Raw genomic sequence first — 27,988 nt, forward strand, 5'->3', positions numbered from 1 at the left:
AGTCTTTGTAAAAACATAATATATTTTCCACTTTACTACGGCTTCTATGTGGAGCAAATCATTCTAGATTGGCAAAAGTAGCCACAATATAATTGGATCATAACGCCATCAGGGGGCCCACGCAACCCCAGCTTGCCATCTCGTAAATATGATCAATTCTGACATGACTTAAAGGCAGCAGACACCTCTTTGTGAAATTGTAGCTAAGGGAAACCTTCACACAATCAAGCAGGTGTTGTCTTTGTTACTTTGAGGGATTGGGGTGGAACTAGAGAGCACTCTTCTATGCCATTAGCTTATTGGAGGCCAATAACTGTATTGCAAATTGATTGTAAGGCTACACACATAAGAACTCGGTTTTGTCTTACTTTTAGAAACCAAAATGTTTTTTAGCAGGAAACACATTAGAGAACTTTCCCCTTGGCATATTGTGTCTGCCGTCAATCCACTACATTCTCAAGGCTTAGCGCTGAAGAATCCCTCATTGATTGTCCTTAGGAAGACCTTTGTATTGAGAACACCGGGAAGAGATATGCTTCCATCCTGACAACAGAGAGGATGAAATTGCATTCGTGTCTCCAAAGACTCAGTCTGTTCTGTTTCAGTTTGTTTGGAAGAACAAAGACCATTCATAATGATAGTCAGCGAGCATGGCAGTGCAATGATTGACTATGGTGTAGAGGGTTTTGATGTAGTACAAGTGGAAAGACTTGAAAGTGGATGTCCCCATCTCTGTCTGTAAGATGATCTCATAGTACATTGAGTTCAGATGATTAATTCTGCTTTAATGCCACTATGATGGTTGTTAAGCAAGAATTCACTTATTTCCACTCATGATGCAAGTCTATATCAAGGACTTTGGTTATAAATAACACTTAAGTCAATCAAGTTGTTTCTTTCTTAGGCCATGATTATTCTTTAAAACCGTATTTAAAGTTAACAAGAAGCATCATTCACAACCAGTGTAACTTCTATAAGTTGATACATTTCTGAATCATTCAACAATAATAATGTTTTATGGGTAGATGTTGAAAAAGAAAGAGGGATTTGTGCAAAGCTTTAGTTAGTTAGCATGGTTCAGTCTACCCCTTTTTAGTACAGGAGTTGCCGTAACTAAATCATTCTGGGGTCAAAAAGCATCTTTATTAATTGACGGCCTAGGGCTAGGCGATTAATCATATTTTATTTTCAATCATGATTTTGGCTTCCAATGATTACGAAAACAATATAATCAAGATAAAACGATTATTTTTCTGCATTACATTTTGCAATTGAACACCCCTGCCTTATATATTTAAAGCATCCTTTTCCAAGTTCAAATAATAAGGAAGCGGGTTATGAAAATAAAATGAAAGAGGCATTTCTCTGTGCAGTCAGGGTCACATCTATGAGTTGCGTGAAGTGACCGGGGAAGAGATTGAATGTTTTCCTGGCTGATGCACACTCTGCTGCGAGTACGCTCGTCACTTGCACACATTTGCTGCAGCTAGATTATAACATGATGGCTCGCAACATAGTGAATCATATTATATGTGTCACGTTCACTGTGTATATCTTATCATAAAGAAAATCTGCGATACACAGCTCTGTTAAGAAGAGAAAGTTTGTTTATTGTGTGATCGATGTGAACATCAAAGTGAGAGAGTGTAGTCTTATTTATAATATAGACAGGAACAAAAGACGTTTTTCATTAGACTTTTTTAGCTTGTTTTCCAAATTAATATCTAAAACTCCTTTAAAACAGCATGTACTTAATGAGCTATAATGCAGAGGGAAAAATTGTTATCGGAGAATGTTGAATACAATATTTAATGAGGGCTCGACATTAACACTTGACCGGGACAAGTGGATTTTTGAAGAAGGCAAGTGAAGAGAATTTTACTTTACAATAATGAAAAAATAACTGCCTATATTTGAGATAACCTAGTGTCACTTAGTTCATATTCTTATTCTGCTGTTGAAAGTAATCCAGATTGCATAATTGAATAATTCGCTAGCGATCTGGTAACAGCTGAGCCCTGTTCGATTGACAGGCGGCGTATGTGTGTGTGCTGAACATGCTCGTGTGTTCTGAAGATGCTTCCACTAATGTGTACCTGAATGGTCAAATACATCTCAAAATTCCTCCAATAAGTGGCTCGCAGGTCTATTTGGACTGAGTCGCGGACAGCAGGGAAAGAACAATGCCATGTTTCTCCCATTGAAGATATGTCGGCAGCCGCACAATTGATAGCCTATTTAGGACCGCCGAGGCAGATTTTATGATAATCTCTCAATCAGCTAAAGGCTTCTCATCCGCACTTTCGCACGAGTGTAACGGAACCAGCTTGCGATTATGATCTGCTCTTCTCTCCAGTGTTTAAAAAAAAAACAACTTCCTGTTGATTTGTTGTTGATGTCAATAACAAAAATAATGTCACATGATGCATGTACTTGTACTTGAAAACCATGAACAAAACTATGCAACATAAAAGGAAATGCGATCCAGGGTACATTAAATACAGGATTTGGTTTTACTATGGTTGGTCGCCTCTTGATTTCCAATATAAAATCTGGGTCCTGAAGCAAAACCAGTTGAGAACCTCTGAGTTAAAGTTGCAGACAGGAGCAGTCTACAGTATATGTTAATTATTAATAATCATAGGACATTACTTTAAAACCACACACAGCTGATGTTATTTTTCATTTAGTAGTTCATTTAACATATTATGCTAGCATGTTAACTAACATGCTTTAGTTATATAACATGTTATAGTTACATGCTATGTTTTATCACGTTTATAATTTGGTTTATTATTATAATTATGTTAAATTTCTTATTTATTCTATTTATTTTCAAAAGGGAGACTTTTACACATACTTCTATCAGGAAGACTTGCAGATTTTAGTGAAATTTAAGATGACATTTATTTGATGAATATAAAACAGAAAAGTAATGTAGGCCCCGTTATATATCCTGCCGGTGATAGGAGGCAGGGGCGAGGAGCCTACCCCCGTGCAAGATGGGACTCAACTGGTGGTGGTGGGGTGGTGGAGGTTGCCATGTTAGCACACTGAAACAGCAATGTGATAGATTGTGAGCAGACTTCTAAAGCAACGGCTTACATGTGATTGGCTGGTAATTACCCAGCTAATGGTGCGATGATGTTTATTAGTCTTGAATAATTACTTAAGAACTTGAAACAATTCTGCCATAATTAATATTTTAGGTAGTGTTATTATTTGTTGTGGTTTTGAAGCTGGTATTGAGAATTGTCAAATTTCACTACTGACTACAGAAATGTTGGTATTGTGATAAGTTATAGCCTTTATTGTACATGGCTTTCCTTTATTTGACTACCATACATAACATAAAATAATTATCATATGACTATAGCTGCCTCCCATACCAAGTGCAGTTTACATTTCAAGTTTAAGGAAATCCACTGTTAAAAAGTTTTTTTTTTAAAGTTAAATAAATGCATGAAGTTTCTAAAGTCAATGAATAATCGTGTTAAATAACCGTGATCTCAATATTGACAAAAATAATCGAGCAGCCCTAACTGTGTCCAAAATGTTTGAAAATTGTATTACATAGTTGACATATTTCACATACCGCTGACATGTCAACATGTCAATGTGAATGTCATCAATTAAATTTGTATGTAGAAATTCAGAAGACGGCGTAATTAATTTCAAAATGAGTCTCATATTCTTAACTGTAGACACAGAAAATAATTATTTTAACTGACTTTAATTTAATCAAAATTATTAACTGTATTAAAACACCTGATAAAATAATCCCAGGTTAAGGTAAACATTTTGTGAATCTGAACTGCCTGTGAGGCTTTAATTATCATTGTTTCTCAAGTTCTCCATGTGTCTGAAGATCTTGGTCATGTGAGAAGATACCAGAAAATTTAAGATAATGCTTATCTTAAACCCTTGTAGAAGAGAAACAAACCACCATGTTTTCTTTTGATATAGGGAAATTAGTACGGAACACAAGCTTGTAATTTTGTTATTTGAATAGACTGAAGAGGAGAAGTTGTGTTTTTAGGTGTTGCTCGGACACTGCATCTTTTTGGAACATATTGTCAGGAGGGTCATAAAAAAATTAATGAACATATTGTCCATATTTTTAATTCAAGAGTTTAATATTGTTACATATACCTTGTCTTGTTTCTCTGTTGCCCTTTGTCTGCCATTTTTGTCACCTTTGCATTCCTTAGTTTTCACTTTTGTCCCTTGTGTAGCTCCTTAGTCTCTTTGTTAGCTTTCTTGTTCACTTGTCATTGTTTAAGAACTACACTTCCCAGCATCCACCTGCCATCATCACTGCCATTTTGTTCATTGTTCTCACCTGTGTCTTATTCAGTCATCACTCACTGTGTTTTTAAGCCCTGCTTTTTGTTCACTCCTTGTCGTTCGTTGTTTGTTGTTAGCCTGGTTTGTGTTCCCTGCCCGAGTTCTCTGTCTTGTTCCTTTGTGTTTAGTTTTCAGTTTTCAGTTCTATTTTCCCCATTGAGGGTTGTTCCTTTGTGTTTTTCTTGCTTGTTTATTTAATAAAGTGAAACTGCATTTAGATCCGCATCTCCTCGTCTGCCTTGCTGCTCAAGCGTTACAAATATAGTATTACTGGCTCTGTAATGTCTCCAGGTGTGTTGTATTTAGGTAGGTATTCCAGTCAATTTCTTCAAATAATCCCAGATAGGCTACCGCATATGCTTATGTTTAATATTTCTTGATTTGATCTACATTTTTTGATGGGTTATTTATGTTTGATGTCAGTGTGTAAATGCAGTGAGTTTACACACCTATCTCTAGGATGTCTACAGACATCCTTTACAATGTGCGAATCACAAGTTAACATTACTGATGTCTGCGGTAATAATGAACCCATGTTATTAATGACACCTGTGGCCGCTAAGTGAACTGCAGCCAGCTACCTGTTGCTTGTGCTCGCACTCGTGCACACACTCCATAGGGACATGAGCGAGCATCAGCCAAAACAATGACGTAACAGACAAAGAGACTGAACGTGATTTATTGGCATCATACTGACAGATGAGGCATCATAATTAAAATTGCACAGTTATGATTGTTATACAACAAACTTTGAGACTGTATATTATATTTGACTATCCAGTGCTAGAACAGGGCTAAAACAAAGTTTGGATATAGGTCTGACTTTGTGAGACTGTAATTTGAAGTAATCAATTTTCTTTGCATGATACATTGACTGCATTTATACAGTAGCTTATGTCGGCGTTAGCTAGCTAGCCAGCTTTATCAATAGCTGTTTGCTAAATTTGGTGGATGATGACAGTTGTTGTTTATAAAATAGACTGTACATTATAAATATGTTGACACAATTCAGTATTGATGTGATTCCATCACAACTGTCATTTTGATATATCGATGCGCTATTGTTTTATAATAATAGAATGTATACATTTTCTGTATAACCAAGTTAAGTTACACTAATGAATTTTTTTTTTTTTTGCAACATTTCATGTGTTATTAACCTTGTTTATGACAGTTACTGTGCAGGCAAGATCAAGTTAGCTAAAATTACACAGATCAATCCTTATGGCACTATATTTCACATGCTTTGCAGTTATGTAAACTTACCTGTCCAATAAGAAGAACGCCAATTCAGGGCCGGTTTTGATCCACAAAATGAATGAAGGTCCCTACAGGAATCAAATGCCCTGCCGATGTTCAGTCTAGTTTTTGCTCGACCTCGATCACGTTTCCTCTTAGCCAGACGGGATTCAGTATATAATTTTTTTTTTTTTTGGCTTACTCGGAGTTTGTGTAGTAGTCGTGTTGTGTTGGGAGCCGGATGTTTGCTGGATTCCATCACTAAGATAATGTTACCTTGTGTTGCAGACTGTCTGTTGATGTGGAAGAGAAGCTTTCACTGAGGCAAGTCTCTCAGGAGCGCGCATAAACGTCACATCCTTTGGATTTTCCTGGCAAAAGCGACCCTCTCCCATCACAAGAAAATCAGTATACAGGCTTAGGAACCTAGGAAGTCCGGGAAGGGCTAATTTTTTTTAAGTTGCGTTACAAGCCTTTCACACATTGGCAAAATAAATAATTAACAAAATAATAATTCAATGATACACCAGCTTAATATTGAATTTTAAATATTTATATCCTTTTAGATTATATACACTCACCTAAAGGATTATTAGGAAGACCATACTAATACTGTGTTTGACCCCCTTTCGCCTTCAGAACTGCCTTAATTCTACGTGGCATTGATTCAACAAGGTGCTGAAAGCATTCTTTAGAAATGTTGGCCCATATTGATAGGATAGCATCTTGCAGTTGATGGAGATTTGTGGGATGCACATCCAGGGCACGAAGCTCCCGTTCCACCACATCCCAAAGATGCTCTATTGGGTTGAGATCTGGTGACTGTGGGGGCCATTTTAGTACAGTGAACTCATTGTCATGTTCAAGAAACCAATTTGAAATGATTCGAGCTTTGTGACATGGTGCATTATCCTGCTGGAAGTAGCCATCAGAGGATTGGTACATGGTGGCCATAAAGGGATGGACATGGTCAGAAACAATGCTCAGGTAGGCCGTGGCATTTAAACGATGCCCAATTGGCACTAAGGGGCATAAAGTGTGCCAAGAAAACATCCCCACACCATTACACCACCACCACCAGCCTGCACAGTGGTAACAAGGCATGATGGATCCATGTTCTCATTCTGTTTATGCCAAATTCTGACTCTACCATCTGAATGTCTCAACAGAAATCGAGACTCATCAGACCAGGCAACATTTTTCCAGTCTTCAACTGTCCAATTTTGGTGAGCTCTTGCAAATTGTAGCCTCTTTTTCCTATTTGTAGTGGAGATGAGTGGTACCGGTGGGGTCTTCTGCTGTTGTAGCCCATCCGCCTCAAGGTTGTGCGTGTTGTGGCTTCACAAATGCTTTGCTGCATACCTCGGTTGTAACGAGTGGTTATTTCAGGCAAAGTTGCTCTTCTATCAGCTTGAATCAGTCGGCCCATTCTCCTCTGACCTCTAGCATCAACAAGGCATTTTCAGCCCACAGGACTGCCACATACTGGATGTTTTTCCTTTTCACACCATTCTTTGTAAACCCTAGAAATGGTTGTGCGTGAAAATCCCAGTAACTGAGCAGATTGTGAAATACTCAGACCGGCCCGTCTGGCACCAACAACAATGCCACGCTCAAAATTGCTTAAATCACCTTTCTTTCCCATTCTGACATTCAGTTTGGAGTTCAGGAGATTGTCTTGACCAGGACCACACCCCTAAATGCATTGAAGCAACTGCCATGTGATTGGTTGATTAGATAATTGCATTAATGAGAAATTGAACAGGTGTTCCTAATAATCGTTTAGGTGAGTGTACACCCTTATCATTGTCATTTTTTTTTTCAATTCTGACTCAGCCTCCTCTAATTATTAGTCATAATATAAATAAATTGATCTTTTAGATAGGGCCAAAACGTATCTCTTCACGACATCCAAACCAGTCAAAACATGTTGCTCTTTGAGTCTTCTCCAGAAAGCAGTACATTGACCCCTCAGACATGTTGCAAACTTCAAAGCTGCACTTTGCTGTGGGTTGTTATATCTCTCTTATGGAGAATACTATCAGTCTCTCTGTGCACTTCAAAGGGAAAGGTTATATGTGGCAGCAAACGCTTCCTACCCACTGTTATTACAAGGGATTTCAGTTTGATGCAGCATCCGCAAAGCCAAACTCTCTATTATTTTTATGATGTAAACTGACTCTAGTAATTATGGCTGGGAAATTGACTCAGCCTGTTTCATTGTCTGTTTTGATACCAGAATTAATTAGAACATTCTGTGAGTAAACTTCAAAGTCCTTGGGATTGCTTTGTATGACAACCTGTATTTTTTTATTTTTTTATTAAAGAGATGAAAATCAAGTGGTCAATTGGTATCAAAATCCCCAAAAGGTCTGTTATGATACAAATGCACCATATTTAGAGGTTAACAATTATTTGAAGCACTTTCATCAAAAAGGGCACTTTGTGTTGCCACATCCATTTTTTAAAGCATTCGAGGCATAAACCCAATATTTTTTAAAGTGAGAACTGTTTAATGAAAATTTATTATCTAACATAAGATTAACATACAGTAGCATAAAAAGTAGCTTTAAACACATCAGATGTCTATATTTGTCAAACTCAAACCTTTAAACCTGTTTCCAAAATTATTGTATGAAAAACAATCAAACACTTTTTTATTTTTTTTTATTTATAGGAAATATAATTTTATTTTGATATTTATTTAATAATTTAAACCAAATGCTGGTCTCAAGTTAGGCTCTAATGAGTGAAGGCTTATTTAGACAAAATTTGCAACCATTTTATTATCTTCCCTGAGGTCCACTGATTATTTTATTTTTTTGACGAAACAGTCAACATTTGGTAATATATGAACATTTTCCACCCTGTTTTTGGTCCTCTGTCTGAAATGCCCACTGTTATGATTGGCTAACATTGTGCAGACCCTCAAATACAGCCATATTTGAAACTTAATTGGAAGAGAACCAACAAGCCCCTCAACATTATCAAACAAAATTTCAGGGTTTACACATAACACACATCCAACACATTGTACCCGAATATATTAACCTGTTAATCTCTAGCACAGGTGTTAACACTCAGCACCATAAACTATCAAACAGTCATGACATTTGAAATATTCATGAATTAAACGGTTTACTTACTTTTTTTGCCGCCTTTCGCCCAATGTTAGCTGGGATAGGCTCCAGCCCCCCGTGACCCTGTACACAGGATAAGCGGTTGACGATGGATAGATGGACTTACTGTTTTTGCGATCACGTCCAAGTATTTTTTTAACTGCCCCATCCTTCATTTACAGTTCCTTTTAAAGCTTTAATCGTATTATGACAAGTTCACAAGCAATCCACGCTGATATGAGCTGAAAATCAAAAATGCACACGCTTAGTCCAAAGTGGTGCACTAGGAATGTACTCTGTGCTGGCCAGTGTACTTGGATTAGGCATATAATGATGCACAAATTTCACGATACGATACAGTGTAGATGCCTCACGATATGATACTATTACCCCCCCCCCCCAAAAAAAAATGCTACCCACAACATTTTTCTCTAAACTTATTCAAGGATTATTAATAGAGCAGTGCACTATTTTAAAGTAATTTAAACAACAACACTGCATTTATCAGCAGATTGTTATGAGAAATACTCACAATTTGTATATTTATTCTGAAATAAATGTGTTTGTCTAACTTGTCATTTTTTTGCCCTTGTCTTTGAGCTCTCAACTCGCCTATGTAGACTAGTTGCTCTGTTCTCCTGTGAGTGCTCAGTGCTGCCTCTTTGGGGATGAGACAGTTTTGCAGCTATCAACGATGCATTGTTTGGATTTATTTCCAAAAATAATTTTCAAAAATTATATGAAAAATTATAATTTCGTTATTTTACTAACCCAACTAATGACTCGTCGGCGCTTTATCAGTAGGTTGCACGACACGTGAAGCATTTTTTTTTAGCTTTCACTTAAGAAGAGTTGTGCACTTTTTATTTTAATATATCTCTTTACATAAATACTATTTTCCACTTAAAAACTATAATTTCGTTATTTTACTATCCCAACTGACTCATCCAGCTTTCCAATAGGTTGCACGTAAGGGGAAAAATATTTCTTCCACTTAAGAAGAGTTGTGCACTTTTAAGCACTTTTTATTTTAATATATCTCTTTACATAGATATTTTTTTCTACTGAAAAACTATAATTTCGTTATTTTACTAGCCCAACAAATTAGTACTCATCCGGGCTTTTTAATTGGCCTATATTAGCTCTAAGAAACAAAAAGTCGTCTTTGGGCAGCCTTCTTGCGAAGAGAGCAGCCACAGCCACGCTCACTGATGAGCAAAAGGTCGAGGCAGAAATGACCATGCACCTGCAGGAAATGGCCATTGATGGGGAAGAGGACCTGCTGACTTGGTGGAAAGATTAGCACAGACATATCTGTGCATATGTGCTACCAGTACTCCATCAGAGCGGGTCTTCAGCACAGCGGGTAGTGTAGTTACTCCAATCCGCAGCTTATTAAAACCAGATAAAGTGAATATGTTGGTATTTCTGGCCAGAAACATCGAAATTTAAACATGGTCTATGGTGAAAGATATTAGACTTCTTTATGCATTTTTCGCCATCCGTTGCGGAGCTATTCGATTTTGTATATTATTTTTTAAACGTTCATTTGTGTAGTTCATATGACCACTTTACAATATTTCAGTAACATAATTTATTTTGTAGCCTGTGCTGAAGTTAATTGTGCTGCTAATTATAAGTGAAATGTTAATGCCGAGTTTCGGTCTGAGTGTTGTTCCCGTTTTCTTGTTCTTTATTTGTTGTTCTTCTATATTTTAATAAATGTGTATTATTCATATTCACCTTGTTTCTTTCATTTGATTTGACATTATGGATTTATGGCCAAGGAAATTTTTCTTTAAAAGTATTAACCAGACAAAAGTTATTTGACGTTCACTGGTCTGGGTTTATCTTAAACTGCCGCTTCAGTGTATACAAGAGCTATGTGACAATGAGTAATATTTAATTAATATATAATGTAACTAATATTTAATTAATAAAGGCTATTTTCTTGTAGCCTACAACATAAAATATTTTAATCTAAATGTACAGTGTAAGACATGTAAAAAAAAGACAAGAAGCCAACAATGTCAAGATCAATATTTGTGTAGCCTGCCTGACACAGTATTTTCACAGACTAACACGTCACATCTCTGGCATATACTACAGTATTTAAAATAGCATATATGCATTAGTTATATTCTCAATTTAATTTACAGAGCAATCCCTGCAAAGTTTTTAGGTTAACTATAGAAGAGACTAGGATTAGTGAGTCACACTAGCAAGACTCGCAAAAGGGGGCGTGGCATCACGATGGTGGCTCTACATCGTGATGTTGGTCAGCCATCACCGGCACAACCATAACAGGGTTTCAAAAATTGCAAGTCTCATACAAATTAAATGTTAAATAAAACAGCTCATATAATATTTCGTTTGACCTCCTGTGGTTGACAGTCAACATTTCCAGAAGGTTAGGCACACGCTTTCACTGATCATTCAGTGAAACCAAAAACAAAACAAAATCCTTCTGTTTTGTACCATATTTAAGGTTATGTATAAGTACCCTATTAACTTATGACTCAAATGTCTGGAATGGAGGATTCAACATTATGTTGCTTTTCCTCTACAGAGCAGGCTGTAATCTTTATCTTTATATCTGCAGGTTAGCATGCAGTAACGCTTGAAGATGCGCCAGAGGTCGTGGCTCTTTAAATGGTTGGGAATAGGCATTGGCGTTCTTCTGCTTACTGCTGCCAGCAGATGTCAAGATTCAGAAGGTAAGTCCTTCTTCATGAAGTTGCCTGAACTGCAGATGAAAAATGTCTGTCTTGCAGCAAATATCATCAATGTTCCTGTTTGAAGGTCCTGAATTGTGATTACATTTGTGTTTTCTAAACTCATAGGCTCAAGGTATTCTGAGATTTCTTTCTCTTGAATGAAACATGTGCTGCTGCCTCAGAATTTGTCCAAAGGATGGTATTTTTAAATGCTGCCTACCTTCTTGAAAAGCCTTCATGTTGGGAGTGAGTGTATAATGCTTTAAAATATTCTAAAAACTTGTGAGCTGCTTACATATGCAGCATTTTATGGCATTGTATGTGCACTCCAGATGCGAATGCTCTTCCAAAAAGTAGGCAAAGTGATTATTTGGACTAAGATACATGCTTTTGCCCAAAATCATCGGCAGCTTTACACATACCGTATCCTTTGTGTCAAATGCATTGCGACGAGCACACAAATCTTTGCGGGGAAGTGACAAACTGACAGAAATGTAAATTGTAAATATACTTATAATTCATACATATCAAAAGTTTATTCTAATTAAAAATAGACTGGAGCTGCCATATTTAGTGTAATGATTTAGTGTAAAGAGTGGACCGTCTTCCCCCACTTATAATGTCTGTGATTAACTCAATAAAGTTGAGTTCCGAAAGTAAAAATCCAATTAATTTTCTGTTGAATTCACCAGTCAGCCTTAATTTACTTTTAAGGAATCGTTTTTAATAGCAAAATTCCTGGTGAAGAACTACACAACCCATGATCCTGAAGAGAAACGCTCCACCAATCTGAGAATCATGGCCAACAAAGTGTGTCAAACAAGTTTGATGCGACCGCCCCCTCCCATAACACTCTGTGAATGTAGCAATTGAGTCAGTCTTACTACACTCTCAAAAGTGTATTTGCAAATATCTTCATATTTTTGCAGTATAATTTAAATATTAAGGCTGTAAGTTTCTACATATTTTAATCAAATGAATTACGTTATGTTAATTAATTAATCAAATTAATCAAAATTAATCTCATGCATACATACATATTTGCTGAGAAAGCCCCTCAAAGAACAATAATTCAATATATAATGATTAAATAACTATTAATATATATAATTATAATATATATTCATTTTTGGGTGAACTATTGAATTTAAATGTAAAGACGTGAAGTATATGTTCTTGTACCTTTATCATTTTGTCTTATTTTCAAGTACTTTTTAGCTTTTGATTCACATTGAAACGGTTGTGAAGGTTCACATTGAAGGTTGGTTTGATTCATGGCTTTGAACTATTTTATGAAATACCTTTTAGAAATAAATTATAAATTTGAGGCCGATTTGATCACCAATTTTTTTTTAACACTAAGATTGGCTGATACTGATTATGATTTTTTTTAAAGCGTCATTTGCACACTTTTCGAAGTTATATGCTTCAGTTATATGTTTATGCACAAGTAAAATGACTCAGTGCAATTACATTCAAATTACATTAATTGTAAATTGGTAACATTTATTTGTATTTTCACCTAATTCCTATAAAAATAATATAAAAAAAAAAAAAAAAAAAATATATATATATATATATATATATATAAATAAATAAAAGGGAAAAATACGTCAGGATCTAAGATGGCTGAAAAAGCAGGTGGGCACTGTTGTGTATTATTATGAGTCTATTTTCCTGTGTGCTGTACATAAGAAGCTCTATTAAATGAGTTGATGCCTATGTAGAGCATTCCAAATCGGTCACTCATGAGATGCCATCATGAAACTTTGGATGTGGCCTTGTAAGACAGCTAGGCCACTGGGTTTTGTAACAGAGACTTAATGTTCATTAATAAAGTATGTCATAATCAGAGTTTTTAACGAGAACTTTGTACAATTTTGTGCCACTGTTATTAAAACAGGAAACATGCCAGAAACTTTTATGGATTCATATGATTCTAATATATTAATTGTTAAGGTGTTTTCTGTCTTGACCATATTTGTTGTTGAATATACATTACTAGTAGAAAACGTTCTCCTCTGCATACGCTATAATGACTTTGCTATGACAGTAAGACGGATAATAATTTCATGCAGATTGTGATGGCAGAAACTTTCACAGTGTGTCTGCAGTCCGTCTAAATTCGGCTCCATTCTTTTCTCACTCGCTCGTCAATGGCGCAGGAAAACCACTGGAATTCACCTTGAAGTTTCCTCCTTGTTGCATATTTATCCGGTTCCTAGTGTTTTATTGATGTAGTAGATGGATGTGAAAACAGAAAAACTCTATATATTGATCCCTCTCCTACAAAGATTTGAAAAAGGCTCTTTAAATTAGTGTTCAACTTAGTACCAGTAATCTTTATTTTATTTTTATCGGAACAGTCTCCATTTCATTCTTGGATAGTTTAATACAAAAAAAAAATAATTTTTGTGTATAACCTAGTGTATAACCTAGGTCCAAAAAACGTTTTTATTTTAAATATTTCTTATCCATGAATATTTCTTATGGTCCATGAAATGGTACTTTGTACTTTGTATTATTTTTTAAATCTATATTTTTGTCCTTATGACAGTAGTATTTATTTAGCTTTTAACCTTGAATCTTACAGTGTTTTGCAAGATGAGCCATTATATCTTGTCTGTCCCACAATGTGATGAACACACATCATGGTTCTTAATATATTCCTTTTGGTGGCTTAAAGGTGCAGTAAGCAGTTTATTTCATGGAAAGGTGTGCTAAAATGTTTCCTACTCCCTAAAGGATATCACTGAAAAAAGTGTCCTGAGATATCTCACTGAGATAGCAAACACAAATGTGTTTCTGGGCCGGGGTCTCTGACGCTTTCTGCCTGTCAATAATTTTTTGTGTTCTCATAGTATTGAAGTTGCAGTAAATTATTGAGGCCTAATGCCACTTTATGACATGTTGTTCATACCAGTTGTCAGTTGAGGGCACTATTTTGCTGCTGTTGTTTTTGACAACTGCTTCTGCTTGGTGTATATATATATATATATATTGGCTTAATAAAGCTAATTTGTTATCTTTGGAGTGCTGGGTTTTGAAAAGAGGGGCCTTGGCTAATCCCAAAGCTCAGCTTGTGTAAATTCCAGAAATTCCATCTATAATTGTTTACAGCACCTTTAATGTTAGGAATATTCCTATATTTCTTCCGAATGTTGTCTGCATATATGATTTGCAACATATTTTTTCTTTAGTAGACAGTTTGTATGTCTTTTAATCACTCCCTTTTATGTACAAAATCGACAGTCAGACTAAAATAAACATGCACACACACACACACACACACACACACACACACACACACACATATATATATTGTGGTATGGAAATTCAGGAAATTATTGTATTTATAATTTGAAGTTTGAGTATATGGAATGTAACTCTGAATATATAAAATGAAATCTGCAATATACCAAACGAAACTCTGAATATATGGAATGAAACTTGAAAATATTTAATAGGAAATAATTATATTTATTATAATATGATGTTTGCGTATATGGAATGAAGTCAGAATATATGGGATAAAATTCAGAATATATGGAATTAAACCTGAGATTATTTAAAAGGAAAGTCAGTAGAATGAAACTTACAAACTGGATGAAATCTTACATCATCAAAGCGTCATCTTGTGTTTTTCATGTGTGATTGTTCTGTACAGATGTTGAACTCACAGATGTTGAACTATGAGTGAGTCTGCAGGAAATCTATTAGCTAAGGTGACCATATTCTGATTTTCCAAAAAGAGGACACTTTTTTTTCTTTTTTTTTTTTTTTTTTTTTTGCACTTATTTGTTTTTTGCCGGTGGGGTGGGGTGGAATAATAGGGTTAAAACGGTGTTACTAGGAATGCAAACTTTAATACAGTAAAGAAAATCTATTAGCATAACATAAATATATATAAATAAATAAAAATTTCCAACATGCTTTTTGAATGTCCATGTACTAAAATAAAATACTTGCCATGAGTGTACCTTCATTTACTATTACTATCATTTTGAATGGCCAGGGAAAATGAAGCCATGTGATTTGTGAATGTGATTTTACCTGGTCACAAAAAGTAGTCCATTAATTTACCTGATTAACTTTCACCTTTTGATGACCCTTTATGCTTTGCAGAGCTAATGTGTGCTTCTAAATCACTTGCACCTTTATTAGCAACTGACACATAAGCAGGGTTGGGGAGTAATGGAATACATGTAATGGGATTACGTATTTAAATACAAAATTTAAGTAACTGTGTGTGTGTGTGTGTGTGTGTTTATTTTGTTATGTTTAAATAGTATTCTTTAAAGTTACAGCAGTTGGTGTTCTTTGAAAATCACATTTGGACTGATGGGTGTTTGTGTCAACTGATACTGTCTTTTCCTGCTGATCGCGGGTTTGAGACCAACTTTACTTATCTTATTGCCTTTTTGGATACATGTAGAAAGTAAATTACACTCAGCAGATTCACAAAAAGCCATTTTGCCCTTTGCCTGCTACTGACACTGTGTCCTATAAGATCATTGTGGGTCATTTGTTCATATTATACTGTATGTATTTTTTAAATGGTATTTCACTTATTTATGTCACCCAAAAAAATTTTTAAAGGTAAAAACATTGTCGAGACAGTCGCATAGGGCGGCAGTGTTCATTATTACATGATTATGTTTATTTTATTACATGATTAAGTTTATTATTCAACTTAATAACATTATACAGTAGTGTACAATAGCATGAGTGTAGTTCACAATATTATTGGAATATAAAAATGGAACATTATTGTATGGGTTCCCTCTACGTGATTTTCAGGTTTTATGGTTTAATTGGGGCTGAGTTCTGAATACAATTATTACATAATGTTGGCATCTTTGTACAGAAAAAAATAAGTGGTATAATTAGCTTGAACGGCAGAATGACGCAAAACAAAACCAAAAACGTACTGAGGCAGGAGATTCGATCTGGTTAAAAAAAAATATGGTCAACGCAAATTAACACAGCGTTATTAGTTTGAGCTGTTAGGCGGCTGTTAGGTTTGTTTATATGGTGTAGAATGGTGCACATTATCAAACAATGTTAACACCATGTTAACTTGTGCTTCACGTTCACAATATATAATGGTCTTTGTCAGATTATGACATTGTATGAAATCTGAACATCTTTTCTCATCAAAACACTGCTCTCAAATATTATGCAACATTATAAATTATAAAATCTGCTCTGTAGAGCTCAGTACGAGGCCATCAAACATCAAACGGCCTCGGCTCCCCCACCATCAGAGCCCACACACCGGCCTCAGAAAAGAAGATCCTCCCACAGGAAGATGGCACCGCCTGCCTGTCAGCCGGCTGCTAAGAACCCCTGACGGGCTTCGAAGTGGCCCTGAGACAGGCGACCCAGGGAGGAGGTTGCTGAGAGAGTGGGTGGGCTGTGTCCAATTCTGGATCTGCGTAGTTTGAACAGGGCCTTACACAGGCTTCCGTTCAAGATGTTAATGCAGAAGCGCATCCCGGACGGTCTTCCCGGCAGGGCGTCAGCTCTGCCTCACCAGGAACCACCCACCCCTGGCACTATAAAATTGTCATTCCTCTGTTGCCATTAGCGCAGAGGCTGAGATTCTGGTTAGCGCTCTCCAGCCTGTCGCAATGGCTTATCTAGATGATTTGTCTTGGCTACGCGATTCAGTTTACCAGATGCCTGCCCAGGTTCAGTGGCATCCTATTCACCTCGATGCGAAGTGAGGATGCCTCGGTCCTTCGGGCGGTGGTTGCTACCCTTCTGGCGAAAGGAGCAATAGAGCCCATCCCTCTGGCTGAGATGCATAAGGGCTTTTACAGCCCTTATATTATCGTGCCCAAGAGAGTGGGTGGGCTGCGTCCAATTCTGGATCTGCATACTTTGAACAGATCCTTACACAGGCTTCCATTCAAGATGCTAACGCAGAAGCGCATCCTGGCGTTCAGCTCTAGATCTAGGTAAGATCTAGAGCTGGCATAGATCTTACAGCTATTGCATTCCAGAAGACAGTGAAACTCATTTAGTTTGGGGCAGCTATGCAATCAGGTAAAACCAACAGCTAGAATCATTCATAGTGATCCTGTTATTCTGAGAGCTTCCTTTTCTTCTCTCTGGCTTTGTCTCATAAATGATCTCTTATAGTTACTCATTTGGCTGCCAAGATTTGGTGTCCACTAAGTGAATGAGATTTAATTATATTAGAATATGCTTGTTCTTGGGAGGATGCTTACCCCCTGCGTACTTGAAATGAAGTGCTGAAACTTCCCATATGTGTGTAAAAATCAGGGTTGAATAGAAAATGCCTTTGGTAGTCAGGTGGGGACCCTGAAATTGAATAGAATTTGAGGTAAAGGGTAGCATGAAGAATTGTAATTTTAATTTACAGAAGTAGAGTTAAGGTGGAATTAAAATAAAAAAAGTGTAACTTTTAAAGACCTCATGAAATCAAACATAGTTTTGTGGCTTTTAGTCTATATCTGTTGGTTTTGAGGTGATCTATATTATAATGTACTCTTACTTGTACTTTTAAAATAAATTGTTTTGACAGTATTGAACTTTAGTTTAACCCAATATTGCTATGTATATCCAATATGATACACAACATTTCACTCTCTGTTCAAGCTGACAAGCCAAACAACTGATGGTATGTATGTTTACCATGTTTAATGCACCATCTAGTGGTTATTTGTAAAAAAAAAGTGGTTTCAATGTTTATATCGATCCATTTAAAATGGTGGCAGACTTGTGCTAAAAATTACTCTTATGTTGGGATAAATGACAACTTTTTTTAATAAAGTAAAAGTGACAGAAATGATTATATTGTTACTGATGTTTAAAATAATTATTTGCTGAATATAAGCAACTTGGTTAAACTTTTGTATATTATTTTATTGGAAAAAACCCTTTGAAATCCATGTATCAAATATGAGACAACATAATTTTGAGGTATATCTATTTTTTTTATTTAATTTATTTGTTTTGTCGCAAAACCTTTGAATTCCAATTCAGTCAAATCCTGTGAAACAATTGGAACAAATGGCCACATGTGCTTCATTCTCACTTGAACTAGGACCACTAGAGTTCAGGGAACAAACAATACTGTAGCTCTCCATGGCCCCTGAAGATTCAGATGCGCCCGCTTTGTTCAGGGACACGATTGAGCCAGAGTAGGTCAGACAAGGCGCAATGTCCACTGAATGCTAACTAGAGACAAGGCCTGAGATTCATTCCAATAAATATAATCTCATCCATTTTTCATCAGGCTGTATGATTCCACAGTTCAGAAATGCTTTATCTCTAAACATTTCAGTGGTCATTAGAATTGCAATAATGTTTCCTTCAGAGACAGCACATGGTGTGAGTCAACATACTTATATTTATCTGGTCAGAGCTGTTGAATATGCTACAGACCCCATTGGTTTTGATGATAAAAAAAAAAAAAAAACAGATTTCCATTTAAAAGAGGTCAGTCCTCATATAGAGGCTTTAAATTAAAATTGGCTTGTGGTTTAAAGCTATGAGATACATAATGAGGATAAACCAGCCCATTATTGTATGTGTGCAAATCCCAAACAATTTTAATTCAAACTAAACAAGGAAAGTTTATCATGATCAACTTTTGCATGTTGGCTTGACCTTTTCTAAAAGTTAAAAAGGTTGAAGGTTATTTTGAAGTGTGAAGGTCTGAATACTTTCCAGTTGAAAAAGAAAAACACCTAAAACTGTCCTAAGATGGTTTTATGGTCTTAACTGATCTCTTTTGGATGGTCTTAGGGGGATACTTTTCTGATGGTCAGGCCAGTTTATACATCTTAAAACCAGCTAAAACCAGAAAACCAGTTTAAAATAATCTAAGCATTTTTTTCAACAGGTTTGGGTTCTTTGAGATAAATATAAGGCTTATTTAAGACTTGTCGAATTGCATAATTTTGAAAACAAATATATGTGTCTTGCAATACGGTTTCACAGGTTTTGTTAGTGCCAGGGTGCTGCTAAACAGTTGCTAATGTGTTCTGTGAGGTTGCTAAGAAGTTGGTTGTCTGTTTCTAAGGTGTAAAGTAGGGATTTGCGTTCATCAATAATTTGGTATTCGAATATTTAAGCTCATACAAAAATAAAAATATTCATATATTCTATTATTTAAATGAAGGTAATTAATGAGAAAGAGATGTTGTAAAATTATTGTTTAAACGGTTTAACTGTTGCAACACCATAAAAAATGTTATAAATGTTTATATATATATATATATATATATATATATATATATATATATATATATATATATTAACAAGCAATGTGTGAAAACAAAAAAAGAATAGAATTAAAACATTAAAGCTCACGCAAAGCTAAGAAAAAGAAACCTCTAATGAAGTAGACTGACACACTTAATGTACAGGACGAGTATGAACACTCGCCATATAATTGTTATCATGTTTATATTGTATCTCATGTCATGTTTTCGTTGAGAAAAACAAGCATATCCACATGCTCAGTAAACACTTCTCATTTATAAACACACCAGTTTAAATGATGGAATGTCCCTTACCTCTGCTAGCAAAGTCTTTCTTGGATGCCATGTTTGTTGTTTTCAGAAGCGTCGCAGGGATTACATTGCTACGGGGGCACTTTATGATGAGCTGCACATACCGTAATTTCCGGACTATAAGCCGCAACTTTTTTCCCACGCTTTGAAACTCGCGGCTTATATAATGACGCGGCTAATATATGGATTTTTCCCGCTTTCAAATTTTATAAAAAATAAAAAAAAAACATTCTGTGACGTGCTCAGTTTGTGGTGTGAAGCTTTCATTAGACCAATGAAATTGCCGAACGGGTTAAGGTCAAAACAACTTTTTTTGTTTACTGTTTAGATTAAATCGAGCGTGCTCAAACATTCTGATTACGGTAGTAATTTTGTCACCCTCACCATGGCAAAGACATGGAGAAATGCATATGATGCTGCTTTCAAGTTGAAGGCGATTGATCTGGCTGTTGGAAAAGGAAATAGAGCTGCTGCATGGGAGACATTGGAAACAGCAGCGTGAGGAATTGACTCAGTGCAAAAACAACTAAATCTGAGGCTATTCTGAGGCTATTCAACTCCGACACCGAAGGAGATGACTTCAGTGGTTTCAGTGCACAGGACGAGGAAGATAGTGACCAATGACTTTCTTGGTAGGCTACTGTTTACTGCAAATGTTTTGTTACAAGCCGTGTGTGGCAGCGGGGGCGTGGTCAAGCACCCATCCGGGAGAGAAAAGCTGTAAGGGCGCTTACACCTGCGCTAAATTATGTCTAACACCGGTGTCTAATTTCAAGTGCCCTGCTTCACGTGTCCTTCTTGGGAAAACTGTCACACGGGCACCAGTGTGACAGTTTTCAGCAGGGCACTTGACGTTCCAGGTAAGGCTTTTAATGGCCACAGCAATGTTTACAATCAATTTTATAAAGTTTCTCAATTCTTCTATGCGCCAACACTAGACTGACGTGTGTCACTCTCTCAGCTCTGTGGCTGCTGCCTTTTATGCCGCTCTCCCCATGCTTACTGAAATTAGACACCGGTGTTGGACATAATTTAGCTCAGGTGTAAGCGCCTTACCACTTTTCTCTCCCGGACGGGCGCTTGACCACGCCCCGCTGCCACACCGTGTTTCGTTAAAGCCTGAGTAAAGTTCATTTGTTTCAATGTACCGGTAGGCACCTGCGCTTATAGACAGGTGCGGCTTATTTATGTTCAAAATAATATTTTATTTTAAAATCAGTGGGTGCGGCTTATATTCAGGTGCGCTCAATAGTCCGGAAATTACGGTATATGAAAGTAAAGTGTACACCGCTTATCCACTACATTTAAACGGTTACCCAGCTTTCTCACAGTAAGCCACATTCTCACAATAACCCACTTTTCTGGTGTCCATCTCAATGTTCTGAGTGACAGAACCGTTTGCTCAACAAATGTGATCACACTTCTACGGAATAAGATATACTCTTTCATAATATTATTATAGTAAGATCTACCATAAAACATTTTAATATAGGCTACATTGTAGTGTAGAAAAATTGTTTGATTGCATTTACTGGTAAATGTTCCACATCTGCTATTGCAACACATGCAACAGTTTCTGTTTTTTTTTTTCTTCTGTTTTCAACCATTGCCATTGACCATAGCACCAAAATGCCATTAAACTCTAAGATGCAGTTAGTCATTTTAGCAGTCGGCAATTTCTTCATCCGCTCCTATGAAGAGAAATGTTTTTAGGCTGGATTACACTACACCACTTCTAAAATATGAACAGAATCTAAAATAGTAGGTATCACACACTTACCGACTATGTAAACCGATACAAACAAAAACTGGATATCACACTCTAAACGACCAAGGATCACTTCAGCTACCAACATGAGCCAATCACAAAACCAGTGGAACACTGGGTGCTTGCTAAGTGGTTTCTATGTCATTGCTAGGTTGTTACTAAACTGTTGCTAAGGTGTGTCTTAGTTGTTGCTAAGCAGTCTTTAGGGTATTGCTATGCCATTGCTGTAGATATTCTGAGTGATTGCTAGGTAGTTATTAAGCTGTTTTGGGTGGTTGCTTGGGTGCTGCTTAACAGTTGTTAATGTGTTATGCAAGGTTGCCAATAAGTTGCTAGTCAGTTGTTTTGAGTATATGCTATGTGGTTAATTAATTGTTCTAAGTGGTTGCTTGGGTGATATGTGATCTGGTATTCGTGCTGCTCTGTCTTTGAGCTGTGTTGACAATTGATGCGGTATAGTGTGTAGTGTGTTTTGTTCCTCTTTTGGAACATTTTCCATATAACATTTCTTATACCCAACAGAAAGCTACTGGTTATAGATTGGAAGATAGTAAGCCAACTTTGAAGTCTCAACAGTGCGACCTCTTACACAATTTAGTTGCACTGGCAGGAAAAATGGTATAAAAATTATTTTAAATATTTTACAAAATAAATAAATAGAACTGCTCCATTTCTAAACAATATTTTCTTGATTGAAAATTTTAGTAGAATATGCCTATCTTCACATATTTCCTGCCAAGTACAGTTTTGACTCGAGCACAAGGGCAGACTGATGTATAGGAAATGTGAAAAATGCTGATCAGCAGACAGTGCTGGATTGCTCCCTGTGGAGACATCCATTCCACTTAGAAGGTAGAAGTTCAGATCTTTGACCTCAGCTGTAATGTATGTGTTCCATTGGAGAAGGCGTGATGTGCTGCAGTGTTGACATGGACCCCCCCCGAGACATTTTGTGGAAATTACAATCTTGAACGTTTTGTGAAAAAACTGATTGTTTTAACCGCTAGCTGAATAGCTAAAGCTGTTTGTCTGAATTGTAGTCATCATAATTATTTATTGCATCATAATGTTATCATACTTTTGTCCTCTAAATCCCATGAACATGAGAGGGAAATAATTGTTTTGTGGTAATGACCAAAAATTAAAACTCCCTCAATGGAAGTATAGTTACCTTGACATTTTCAATCTTATATTCCATCTTTCAAACTTTCTGTTTTCTCCATGTGCTCAGCTAAATGTATTATTACACTGTGAAATTTATGAAAAACTGACTTTTGTCAGTGTTGCGGTAATGACTAAAAAGCTTGTACCAACTTTTCGCATGTACTATCAAACCGGTGTGATTTCACTAGGATGAAAAATTAAATACTCAGATATACGGATAAATATAACCTACAAATAGCACAAAAAATTTGGCAAGTGTTAGCCCCGCGGTATGATTTTTGCTTTTTACACGAACAGAGCAGGTTTAAAACTTGCTCACATTTATAACTTTATTGAAGCAATCAAAACTGCTTCTCAGTGGATATCAAAACGTATGTGCATTTGGTGGCATATGGTGCTTGAGGCGAAAATGTATCACAGTACCGGCAGCTATTCTTGCTCTTACAACTAACTAGCTAGAACAGAAGTTTGTGCACCCCATTAAATCAGCCGCTTTTGGCAAAAACAATGATAGCACTTATTATGTATTTTGCTAAGTGGAAGTAGTTATTTTTATAATTTTTTTCAATTTGTTGAGCCATTTCTTTCTTCTGGTTTAAACCTGAAAGTCAAAGCAATGTCACAAAAGTGAGGTTTATGTGTAACTGTGTAAATTAGTTACTATGATTGGTAGGAAAGTATGCATTTCAAATCAAATCAAATCACTTTATTGTCACACTACCATGTACACAAGTGCAACAGCAGGTGAAAGTCTTGTGTACACGTCAAATGTACACATACTTAAACAACACAATAATAATATACAATGAAACAATATACACAATATAGAATACACATACAATAAAAAATTAAATATTTTTAGAGTATATAGAGTATATAAAAATATATATATATACAATAGTTGTATTGAGGAGAATATATTTGACAGTTCAGTGTGAGATATAAGATTAATAAAGTGCAGTGCTGATTATTGATCGTGAGAGATCAAATGTTCAAAAGTCTGATTGCTTGGGGGAAGAAGCTGTCATGTAGTCGGCTGGTGCGGGTCCTAATGCTGCGATACCGCCTGCCTGATGGTAGCAGTCATAGCTGCCCATGACTCTGGTGGCTGGAGTCTCTGATCCTCCAAGCTTTTTTCACACACCGCCTGTTATATATGTCCTGGAGGGAGGGAAGCTCACCTCCGAGGATGTGTCTGGCAGTTCGCACCACCCTTTGCAGGGCTTTGCGGTTGTGGGCGGTGCTATTGCCGTACCAGTCGGTGATGCAGCCAGTTAGGATGCTCTCTACACTACTGGTGTAGAACCGTGTGATGATGTGGTGGTACATTCCAAACTTCCTCAGCCATCTCAGTAAGGAGAGGCGCTGGTGAGCCTTCTTCACAACGGCCTTAGTGTGGACGGACCATGTGAGTTCTTCAGTGATGTGGACACCGAGGAACTTGAAACTGCTGATTCTCTCCACCGGTGCTCCATTAATGGTGATGGGGCTGTGTTCTCTGTCTTTCTTCCGGACGTCCATCACAAGCTCCTTGGTTTTACTGACGTTGAGGGAGAGGTTGTGCTCCTGACACCAGTGTGTCAGAGTGTGCACCTCCTCTCTGTAGGTTTCATCATTGTCAGTGATCAGACCTACCACCGTCGTATCGTCAGCAAACTTAAAGATAGCATTGGAGCTATGTGTTGCCACACAATCATGTGTGTACAGGGAATACAGGAGTGGGCTGAGAACACAGCCCTGCGGGGCTCCAATGTTGAGGGTCAGTGATGAGGAGATGTTGCTGCCCATTCTAACCACCTGGCATCTGCCTGACAGGAAGTCCAGGATCCAGCTGCACAGCGAGCTGTTTAAGCCCAGTGCCCGGAGTTTCTCATCAAGCTTGGAAGGCACTATGGTGTTGAATAGAGGTCGACCGATATTGGTTTTTCAGGCCAATGCCGATGCCGATCTTTTGAAATCCGGGTCGGCCGATTAATGCTGCCAATTTATTTTGGCCGATATTTGGCCGATATGTGCTTGTTTTTAACCTCTTATTTGAACCTTTTATTTGAAAGTATGAATGTAACACAAATAATTACTTAAGATACAAATACATTTATTGAACACTTGACCAATCTGCACTTGTACACTTAAATTAAAAATGTATAATGTAAAAACATATTGTATTAATAATGTATAACAAATATATTAAATAAACAAAGCAGGTGTTACAAACTGCTCCGAGACACGAAGCAACAAAGATAAACAATTACACAAAGATAAACGTTATATAGGCACAGTGATTTAATTTCAGGAAGGTGTACTAACATTACTGTTCAGGTGTGGTCTAAAAAGAAATCTAATAAAGTAATCAATTGTAAAATAACACTGCATAGTTTATCATAGATAGTTTAATGCTTATTAATGCAGAAGTTATTCATTCAAGAGCTGTAAGTGATTTTCTCTTTGCCTTTTGTTGTTTGATTCGCAGTAATGGCTCAATCGTCATCATGTTTATTAGACAGCTTCCCCTTTAAGACCGAGTCTAATAGGCTCCTGATGCGCCATATTTTCTACCAACTATTTCCATAACTACGTCCATTTAAGACATAAGCTGTGTTTAAGTGAATCTCCAAGCCAGTCGGAAGTTGTGCTAGACAGAATGCGGCTTATGTATAAATATTCTTTTTATAATCTTTGGAAGGCGAAATCTAAAATAAAATCAGACTAATAATCACATATCTAAACCAGGCTATGTTTGAATGTTTAGTTCTGTCACTCATTAAGCAGGGCTCGTGTTGTGCTCGCTGTTGCACCGCGTGAGAGAGATCTCTCTCTCTCTCACGAATAGCTAAATTGCATCACAGACAAATGGTTTCATATTATTATACATAGAAATGGCTGGCGAGATAAAATAACTTTCTCTTTATAGCAATAATAAATGTATTTTCTTAATTTCTCCAGTACCGACAGCAGAATCGATAACGTCCGAGCTTACCAAAGCCAGTCCTTCAATAGCCTATAGTGCGTTGGTATCTTTTTATTACTTATTTCTCTGCATTGAGTGACAACCCTCTCAAATATAAGACACACAAAAAGTATCAGATTCACTGTCTGTAATTGCAAAATTCTTGCTTACTTATTGTGACATGATAGCAACCCTTCTGCTGTGATAATGCAACATAACTACGCTATCAATATCCAAAGTTTTGTTGCGTTTTTTCTTGAAGTTGGCAGTAACATATCAAAAGTTTTTAATTAAATATAAAGGAGTTATACAAATTTAATCCTTACTGTTTTTTCCAAGGAACTTAGCTCCTTCCTTAGGCACTGGATGAGGTCTGCTCACTCTGCTGGAAAATGATTCTAGGGGCAGCGTGCGTCGAACACGTGTTCCACAACAACACTAGGCTGCCCACAGATGCGCCTTGGATATTGGATATTGGCCGATGGTTGATTATGTTAAAAAATGCAAAAACTCAGATTAATTGGTCGACCTCTAGTGTTGAATGCTGAGCTATGGTCTACAAACAGCATTCTCACATACGTTTTTCCAGGTGGGAGAGAGCAGTGTGTATTGTAGATGCAATGGCATCATCAGTTGAGCGGTTGCGGTAGGCAAACTGCAATAGGTCCAAAGACGTGGGCAGCACAGAGCAGATGTGATCTCTGATTAGCCTCTCAAAGCATTTTTTGCTGATGATGGGGGTCAGAGCAACAGGACGCCAGTCATTTAAGCAAGTGATTTTGGCTTGCTTCGGTACAGGCAGAATGGTTGACGTTTTGAAGCATGTGGGGACTACAGACAGGGAGAGGGACAGGTTAAAAATGTCTGTAAATACACCAGCCAGTTGGTTTGCGCACGCTCCGATGATGCGGCCCGGAATGCTGTCTGGACCCGCGACTTTACGGATGTTCACCCGTCGGAAGGATCGGGTTACATCCTCAAAAGAGACGGAGAGTGAACCATCATCTATAGCGTCAGCCGCGAGTGCTCTCTCCGCGAGGGCGGTGTTATTGTCCTTGTAACGAGCATAAAATGTATTAAGCTCATCCGGAAGAGAGGCAGTGGTGTTCACAGCAAAGTTTTTATTTCCTTTGTAGTCCGTGATGATGTTAATTCCCTGCCACATACTTCTAGAGTCAGTGGTGTTGAACTGTCCTTCAATTTTTTGCCTGCATTGGCATTTGGCTGCACTGATAGTTACCGAGGAAATAACTGGCTTGTTTATGCTCCTCCATGTTCCCGGAATTAAAAGCGGAGGTCTACACATTAAGTGCCACGTGGACATCGCCGTTAACCCATGGTTTCTGGTTGGGGTAGATCCGTATTGTTTTTGTTGGCACAACGTCCTCTACGCACTTCCTGATGAAACACGTTATGCTATCAGTGTAAGCCTCGATGTCGTCATCAAAGGCGGACCGGAACATCTTCCAGTCTGCGTGATCAAAACAGTCTTGTAGCGCAGAGTCTGATTGGTTCGACCAGCACTGGATCATTCTGAGGGTGGGTGCTTCCCGTTTCAGTTTTTGGCTGTAAGCGGGCAGAAGCAGAACAGAAGAGTGGTCTGATTTGCCAAATGGTGGGTGGGGGAGAGATTTGTAGCCATCCCGGAAAGGAGAATAGCAATGGTCCAAAACCCGGTACCCTCGTGTTTTGAAGCTGATGTGTTGGTGGTATTTTGGTGCGATTGTATTAAAATTAGCTTTGTTAAAGTCCCCAGTAACAGTGAACGCGGCCTCCTGCTCACTTATACTCCCGTACAGTTCCTTGAGTACCCGATCTGTGTCGGCTTGTGGGGGGATGTACACAGCTGTGATAATGACCGCTGTGAATTCCCTCGTTAGCCGTAATGGTCGACACAGAAGCATGAGATATTCCTGATTAGGGGAGCAGAAAGACTTGATAAAATGTACGTTCCTCTGATCACACCATGATTTGTTGATCATAAAACATACACCACCACCTCTGCTTTTACCTGAGAGGTCTTTCGCTCAGTCCGCTCGGTGCACGGAGAACCCTGCGGGTTCGATGGCCGAGTCTGGAATCTCCGCAGCCAGCCAGGTTTCTGTCTCGTTGTAAAGAGGTCCGTGCTCTCAGCTCGC

General features: G+C 37.4%; 1 protein-coding gene across 1 annotated transcript in view; it reads left to right on the top strand.

The window, feature by feature from the left end:
• LOC127627230 (protocadherin-15-like) overlaps positions 1–27,988 on the top strand; it is a 505,252-nt gene that overhangs the window by 59,958 nt on the left and 417,306 nt on the right. Inside the window, exon 2 of the mRNA XM_052103574.1 lies at positions 11,332–11,422. Within this exon, the coding sequence (XP_051959534.1) occupies positions 11,332–11,422 (91 nt within the window). The remainder of the gene's footprint in view (positions 1–11,331; positions 11,423–27,988) is intronic.

The sequence above is a fragment of the Xyrauchen texanus genome, chromosome 33 (genome assembly GCF_025860055.1).
Source record: "Xyrauchen texanus isolate HMW12.3.18 chromosome 33, RBS_HiC_50CHRs, whole genome shotgun sequence".
NCBI classification, from domain to species: domain Eukaryota; kingdom Metazoa; phylum Chordata; class Actinopteri; order Cypriniformes; family Catostomidae; genus Xyrauchen; species Xyrauchen texanus.